We start from the raw sequence: 7,939 nt of genomic DNA, 5'->3' as shown, positions 1-7,939 counted from the left end.
CTGTTTTATACTACAAAAAGTGTAGAGGGGTTGCATGTAGGGAGCTATGGGGTTTACATTCTTTTCCTGTCATTTATTCTTTTGAGGGTTTTCTTCCATAGTTCAAGTATGCATGGAGACTGAGAATTTCAGGTTGCATATTGCATACATTCTCTATAAAAATAGATAATCCATTGAAACCACAATTCTGTCAATGTCTATTTGATCCGTATGCATTTTCCCATCCAGCCCCAGAGCTGGTGCACAAGCTGGATACCATGCAGAGAACAGGCTCTTCAACGTGCTGCCCAGCAATCCTGATTTAATTCCAGCCTAATCAAGAGACAATTTACAATAACTAATTAACCTACCAATCAGTCAGTCTTTGGCTTGTCGGAGGAAACCTACAGTCACAGGGAGAAAATAAACTTACAGGCAGTAGTGGGAATTGAACAGAACACTGTATTGTAAAATGAAATGCTAACCACTACACTCCCATTACTTTTAGTCTCCATTATTAGATCACTGCATTTGCACACAATTGTCCACTAAACTGGTATCAAATAATTTTCTGCAGTAAGAGTCAAGTATCTTAGCACTGCAATTCCCTGATCATCTATAATAAACTGTTCGTATAAGTGCCTTCACTCCCTATTTGGAATAGGGAATGGGGTCTACTAAAAAGTAGATACAAGACATGACAAATTTACCGTATCTTAGGAAGATCTAGAAACTACTTTGTGAAACAAGATGAAACAAATGTAAATATTTGAAATTTTATTCAGAAAGTGCATTTTGACATATTTACATAAAAAAACCCACTGAACATAGCTATAAACACAGGTGGCTGAAGCTACTTGGGCTCCTTAATAAAACACTTGACAGTACCAATGCATACTCAAGTGGTTCTACAACAAAATGATAGGCACACTGATGTGCTGTAAACTTCATAATTACTGTATGTACATGTTATTTCAAATATGAAATGGTATATTCTACTGAAAACATTAAAATGTGCAATTTCTATGGAATGCAACTCATAGTACAAACCAGGTCATTAATACAAACTGAAAGTCGCTCATACATGAAACTAACAAAAGTCAGCTTTTCCAATCCCATTTTGTCCCAGATACAGATCTTCAGTCCTTTCAGAAATCTGCATCCAGTGTGAAAGAGTTATCAACTGACTTGGTCATCACACCCATTCTCTGGTACTCGCCAACTCTCTTTTCAAAAAAGTTAGTTTTGCCTTCTAAAGAAATGTTCTCCATGAAGTCAAATGGATTTTCAGCTCTATAGATCTACAAAGAAAGTCATTAACACAAATCAATTTGACGTTTAAAACAAAGTAAACTACATTTTTTTAAAAAAAGTGAGCTGAGCCTGTTGGCATGTCTGTGTGGTGGGAAATCACGGATTATGTTGGAAATAGATACTTGTGGACTTCAAGAACGAACGTGCTGACTTCAAGTAGTAAGTGGGGTTTGTCAGGACTTGTCTGCAGTGGGAGATTACTTGGATTATTACTAATTTAGCAAGGGCCATTAAGAAAAAGCAAGGCTCAAGCAAATCAGCTATTGCTTGAGTGGGCCAGTGTTAGAGCACGCTGGCATTGCCTCAACAGGTTGAGGTGAGAACTTAAAGCTTGAGAAGTTAGAGCCAAAGGTACAAGTGTAGGCACAGCAGTAGTTAAGGCAGTGGAATGCTCCTCCTGTTAAGGTGTAGGGTACCCAAGTCTCCCCGATGACTACATCTGTGGAAAATGCATCTAACTTCAGGTCTTGACTAACAAGGTCAAGGAACTGGAGCTGGATGGACTCTGGACTAACCAGCTGGGTGCAAACCTCAGACAAGTCATTTTCTGAAGAGTTCAGCTGTGGCCAAACCTCTTAGCAACAAGTATATATCCCTTTCCTGGCCCTTGGATACTATTAGGGTACAGCTGCAGGAGCCAGGCCAGTGGCCAGCTTGGAGGCTTAACAGGGAAGAGTAAAGGATAGGAGTCTGAATAGTTAGGGGGATGGTCCAGACGCAGGGGGTGAAACTTCGGAGACCACAAATTCCCCCACCCCCCCAAAAAAGTACAAACATTTAAGTATTTAATTGGCACAGTGAAAATTTACAGGCTGAAACTCATAGAACTCTAGACAAGGTTTCTTGCTAACGGGATGAAAGATTACTGTGGATAAATGGAAATGCAGGGTTGAGGTTGCATCAGGTTATTGAAATAGAAAAGTAGGCTGGTGTAGTCCTACTTTTAGTATGTTCGCGCATCATACCTTACTAAATCCCAGTTCCAACATTAATCGATCAGCTACAAATTCAATGTAACGTTTCATTAAGGTGCAGTTCATTCCAATCAAATTCACAGGTAAAGAGTCTGTCAAGAATTCCTGGAATGAAAAAAAAACTGAAAAAGTTCAATGGGAAATAACACAATGTAGATCCCCAGAAATATGTCAACTGCATATCCTACAAAGAACTGCTATTAAAGACAAAATTAAAACTGACCCAATCACCACCAACCCTAATCAGATCCCACTAAACACAACTCCAATCATCTCTGTGGAAATGTACACAAGTTTTTATTTTTAAAATTACCTGTTCTATATAAACAGCATCCTGGATGATATCTCGTACTCTCTCTTCTGAAGGTTTTCTTACCAAGTGTTTGAACATCAGGCAAGCAAAATCACAATGCAGACCCTGCAAAATTACAGCACCACCTTTAGGTTTTAAGATTTTGTGTTTGGGTTACAATTATGGTACTACGGCATGTAATGAAACTTCATAAATACATCATAATACAAATCCAACAGGAATATACAACTTAACCAAAGGACCCCCCAATTAGGATTGGGCGGGGGGGGGGGGGGGAAATATGAGAAACTAAATCCATTTTACAAAGAAAAACATAGTTGCTGCAATGCAGAACAAAATATCTCCCGCCCCTTCAAGACATGGGCCCATAAACAGATCATGAACTCAGAAACCAAACAAAATTGTTTGCCTTCAGCATACAATTGGCATTGATAATTAAATTGTGATGTCCAGGTTATCAATGCAAAGATTTATTTACTTTATTTCAGAGTAAACAATACTAAATTGTAATTTTAAAAGGTACTAAATCAAAATCCACACCACCTGAATGTCATACCTCATCTCTGCTGATGAGTTCATTGGAGAAAGTCAGCCCAGGCATTAAACCTCGCTTCTTCAACCAGAAAATCGCAGCAAAGGATCCAGAGAAGAAGATTCCTTCAACAGCAGCAAAAGCTACAATTCGCTCACCTGGTAAACATAAAATAATCAACATTACTTCAAGATGCGAATTTAACAACTTTTGTCATAAATGCAAGGCTAAATAGGCTATTCAATTCAGTGCAAATTCTATATTACAATCCCAAGAGTTTGTATTTCCTGGAAGCAGCATAGTGCTAGATTCACTCTCACCTGGTAGAGATCTACTACTGACAATCTATCACCATGGTCCATGGTTGGAACCAACGGTAATCAAGGTCCCGCACAGTGCAAGAATCAAGCTCTAAGTCTAGTGTCATGGTTAGAGACCAAACCCCACTCAAATCCTCAGGGCTGTTTCTGCCACATATACTGGCAAGCAGGCTTGAGTGTTTTCCAATAAAAACATATGTTATTTAAAAACTAAAATGCAAAAGCGCTTAATTGAAAATGAACTTAGTCTGAAAGACTGCCTCATATTTCCTTCCCAAGAGAAATGAGTGCAATCACTAAATCTTTGCTAGGGAACAAGTTCTCCTGCTGCTGCACGAGCTGAGAATCGGAGCATGAGGAAATAATTACCAAGGGGACTAAGCAAGTCACTGAAGGATGCTGTGGTGGGGCTTGAATTCTATCACCTCCTACACCAAATGACAATGATTTGCTCCCAGATGAGCTCAGTCTTTTATGGTCACTTTGAATGTCAAAACACAGAGCCAACAACCCTGTGATTTCAGTCTGAGGCCAACATAGGAGCATCCTTTAGCAGGGTCAACCCCACAGAAAGCATTTGGCCCAGATTGGGTACTTAGCTGAGTAGCGAAGACCCAAGCTGATGAACTGCCTTAAGTGTTCAATATCTTAACCTCTCACTTCAGCAGTTGGAGGTTCCAGAAACAGGGCCTCAGTGACTATTATCCAATACTTTGCTTTGAGAGGTTGGTGATGCAACATACCAACTCCTCCCCAAGAAGCAACTTGGATCTGCTCCAACTTACCAACCACAACCAGCCTACAACAGGTGCCATTTCACTGGCTCTTCACTCAATCTTGGTACATCTGAACACTGAAGATGCATACATCTTGATGCTCTTCATTGACTACAGCTCAGCATTCAATACATTATCCCTTCAAAACTAATCAATAAGCCTCATAGACTTTGGCCTCAGTACCTCTTTGTGCAACTGGATCAATGATTTCCTCAGTTAATTGGGAATGGAGGATCTGTCCTGGGTCCAACATGCAAGTGCCATTACACAGAAGGCACGAGAGCTTAGAAGCTTGCAGAGATTTGGAATATCATCCAAGTTTGACAAACTTTTAATAGGTGTGTGGTGAAGAGAATATTGACTTGTTGCATCACAACCTGGTATGGAAACACTAATGCCCTTGAATGGAAGCCTAACAGTAATGGATACAGCCCAGTCCATTACAGGCAAAGCACCCCCCCCCCCCCAACCATTGAGCGCACCTAGAGCACTGTTTCAGGAGAACAAGGACGCCCTCCTTCCAGGCCATGCTCTTTTCTCATTCATCTACAAATGATACAGATTGTCAGTCCTTACCAAACGTTGCTTGATGGTCACCAATCCAACGTAGTGCCCAGTCAGCTTTCCGCTTCACACAGGGCATAGTCTCAATCGCGTTGAACAGATATTCTCTGTGAAGGAAAATGAATACTTCAAATGCTTGAATGGATAGAAGAGGTGATAATTTGAAGCTGCATTGACAATCCACTTACCTCTCCTTAGAATCTTTGATGTAAGTGTCAATAAGAAGACTGTACATCTCAGAGTGGATATTTTCCATTGCAATTTGGAATCCATAAAAACAACGAGCCTCTGTAACTTGAACTTCTTGACTGAAACGTTCAACCTTTTGACAAGTAAAAGCAAGATCAGTGATAATGCACCAAAACAATCAGACCACAAAATACCAGCTAAAAACATTACATCTTACCAAATTCTCATTTACAATGCCGTCACTTGCTGCAAAGAAAGCCAAGACATGAGAAATGAAGTACTTTTCTTCTGGTTTCAAGGACTCCCAGTGTTGAAGATCTTTTGAGAGATCAACCTGAAAGAGAAATTTATACACATTAGTACTCAGCCAGTCACAAACTTCAAGAAAACACTGGTTGCCAATTCAAAATAATGCAAAATTCTGGCTAAAAACCTCAAGATTTAACATTCTCTCAGCTACATTATGAAACTGTAGCTTTTGAAATGTGCACATGGAATCAGAAAACCAAGGGCAAGTCTGGCGTTTGAAAATGTTTTAAAAAAGATGCAAGATGGAGGACAAGGATCAAAGACATGAACAGAGATGACCTGAAAAATGGGAAGATGTGCATAAAAGAAACGAATATATATCATATTCAGATTTTGTAATATGGCATATTATGCAAATTTATTTTTGGGATGAGAGACATAAACGAGGAAAGCTGGTGACAAAACAAGATGCCACCACTTGATGTGTGCAATAATAAGGCACAATTGCTCAATTCTCAAGATTTATGGCATAGGATCAACGGGAACAGCAAAATTAAACTATTGCCCAACAAGATTTTGCAATGTCCAGGGTTTATGGCATAGGATCAACGGGAACAGCAAAACTAAACTATTGCCCAACAAGATTTTGCAATGCCCAGGATTTATCAACATCAATAAAACTGATGAAAGTTAGAATCAAACTGGCTGCAGAGGGAAAAAAACAAGAACAAAAACTACTAATGAATACTACCCACTGTAAACATTTGTAATATCTTTTGTTTGTGCAAATATTGCAAGTGTGTGTTAGTTTGTTAGATGTGAAGCCAGGACGGGCTGTGCCTAAAGAGTTGTATTCTCTGATAGCTGGCACCTTGTAAGGCCGCTTGAATAGCTCAAGGGCGGTTAAGTTGTAGAGGTCACGTACAAGACTAATTAGACCAGGGCAGTATTTTCATTATTATTGGGGAAACCAATGAAATCAGGATGAAAATAAAATCAACATATAATTTCGCGTTTGAAGATTGCATTATCCTGTTTAAGATTATTTAAAGTGTTACTGCAACTTCCGCCGATGACTCGACTGTATTCCGATTTGAACTGCGCGTCATAAATCAGGTTACAAGATTCATCCCTCCTCTCCTACGTGGCACACATTCCCGCTCAACTAGACGAGCGTTGACATTAATACTTAACTTCAGCTTTTAAATGTTAAAGCCTCCAAGCGCCTCCTCTCGGCTGTCAGCTATAATACCCAAATTCCGCTGTTACGTAATACAAAAGGCCACTATGAAGCTCAGATGGTACAACAATTAAGGGTTTCTGAAAGATTAAGTGCTACAGGTACTGAAAAGCGAAGAAAAATAATTACTGTAAAGACTCATCAGCAACTATTAGGAAAGTTACCTCTTCTGCCGTCCAGAAGGACGCTTCAGCTTTCTTGTACATCCGCCAGATGTCGTGATATTGTATGGGGAAAATGACAAAACGGCGGGGGTTTTCTTTTAGTAGAGGCTCATCCTGTAAACTCGACGACTCGTTAAGGTTTTCAGGTATGATCTGCAAGAAAAAAAAAATCACTGTTAAAGAACCAACTGTACACAAAGCAGCAAGATTCCTTACTCCAGGAAAGGGAGGGGGGTAGAAACATTTGGCGCCAATCAGCTCTGGTTCCCCATTCTGACAGGAAAAAAACAAGTATTTTAAGTCATAAGGCTTAAATGTGTTCAAACATCGAGGTTAGGCGGATTCGCTCCCAGGATGAAACGCATTCGTTGGGATTTTGCAACCATACCAGAGGCGCAGGTCCTCGATGTTTGGCGCCACAATCCAAGCGCGCACTCGGATTAGCGGGAACCGGGAAGGCTAACAGAGCCGACCGTAAGGGCTACTCACTTGGGTAATATCTCCGAAGATGTTGCGGGCTGTTTTACTGGCCAGAATCCGGGTACTGTTTACAGAAGGCGGCTGTGGAATGAAGAACAAAAAAAAATTACTCCTCCATTTATCCCACGTATCGGTCTTTAAATAATAGGATTGCACATTTAGAGAAATAAAATTTCCTCCTACTTACCGTATTTTCCTTGTCGTTGAGAGAGACGTCATTCATCTGAGTAAAGATTACATTTTCATTCTTGGCAGCGAGAGGAGTGCGTTGCGAAAACATTTTGATAACCGAGAGGTATAAAAGTGAATTTGTTAAAAGGAAATGTAGGAGAAACGATTTCAAATTGGGTGAAAAACCGCGTTAACCTATGTAATAGTCTGCAAAAGTGGCAGAGCACGAGTTGTGCTTACTTCAACAGAATACACCAAAACCCGTCTTCCTATGAATACCAGGTTTGGCGCGCCGGTTCTCCCTGAAATGCTTTTGCGAATTTGGCGCGGATTCCAATCCTTCCAATCAGTAGCAACGGAACCGCCCCTGACGTGACGTATCAAGTGTCTGGTGGCCAATCAGTACACGCCAAAAGTTCGCGGGAGTTTCAACTTGTCAACAGCACCCGCCTGCTGGGGTGGGGGGATTTGAGCGCGGAAACCCTCGGACAAAAAGAACAATAATGATATTCACCAGTTTGGCGGGAAATACTTCAATGTATCACTTTTCACAATGTATTAATTTCTTATATTATTTTTAGATATTTAAATCTTACGATTTAAAAAAAAATCTCGCCGGAACTGTTCCCTTTAAATGTGCAAGTCATTACCGGTTTACCAACCGATTTTAAATT

At 40.2% G+C, this 7,939-nt stretch overlaps 1 protein-coding gene across 2 annotated transcripts; it reads right to left on the bottom strand.

Annotated features, from left to right (window-relative positions):
• Window positions 1–741: 741 nt before the first annotated feature.
• rrm2 (ribonucleotide reductase regulatory subunit M2) lies at window positions 742–7,565 on the bottom strand. Of its 2 annotated transcripts, XM_072251219.1 has the most exons (10): window positions 7,282–7,565; window positions 7,104–7,175; window positions 6,615–6,767; window positions 5,179–5,295; window positions 4,961–5,094; window positions 4,785–4,879; window positions 3,137–3,270; window positions 2,581–2,685; window positions 2,259–2,372; window positions 742–1,280 (listed from the first exon to the last, which is right to left on the bottom strand). In XM_072251219.1, the coding sequence occupies exons 1-10, from the start codon at window positions 7,372–7,374 to the stop codon at window positions 1,128–1,130; spliced, it is 1,170 nt and encodes a 389-aa protein (XP_072107320.1). In that variant the 5' UTR covers window positions 7,375–7,565; the 3' UTR covers window positions 742–1,127. The 2 variants fall into 2 exon arrangements, with proteins under 2 accessions (XP_072107320.1, XP_072107321.1); XM_072251220.1 differs by lacking the exons at window positions 6,615–6,767; window positions 7,104–7,175; window positions 7,282–7,565 and adding an exon at window positions 5,395–5,533.
• Between the last annotated feature and the right edge of the window lie 374 nt (window positions 7,566–7,939).

This window comes from Mobula birostris, chromosome 2, assembly GCF_030028105.1.
Source record: "Mobula birostris isolate sMobBir1 chromosome 2, sMobBir1.hap1, whole genome shotgun sequence".
NCBI lineage: Eukaryota > Metazoa > Chordata > Chondrichthyes > Myliobatiformes > Myliobatidae > Mobula > Mobula birostris.
This window is presented reverse-complemented; position numbering and strand designations above follow the sequence as displayed.

Excerpts from the sequence above, each read along its gene's own strand:
- rrm2 (XM_072251219.1), bottom strand. The coding sequence starts at position 7,374 with ATGTTTTCGCAACGCACTCCTCTCGCTGCCAAGAATGAAAATGTAATC. Across the intron at positions 3,271-4,784 it reads TGACCATCAAGCAACGTTTG|GTGAGCGAATTGTAGCTTTT; the intron begins GTAAGGACTGAC and ends TATGTTTACCAG. Across the intron at positions 1,281-2,258 it reads TGGAACTGGGATTTAGTAAG|ATCTATAGAGCTGAAAATCC; the intron begins GTATGATGCGCG and ends CTTTCTTTGTAG.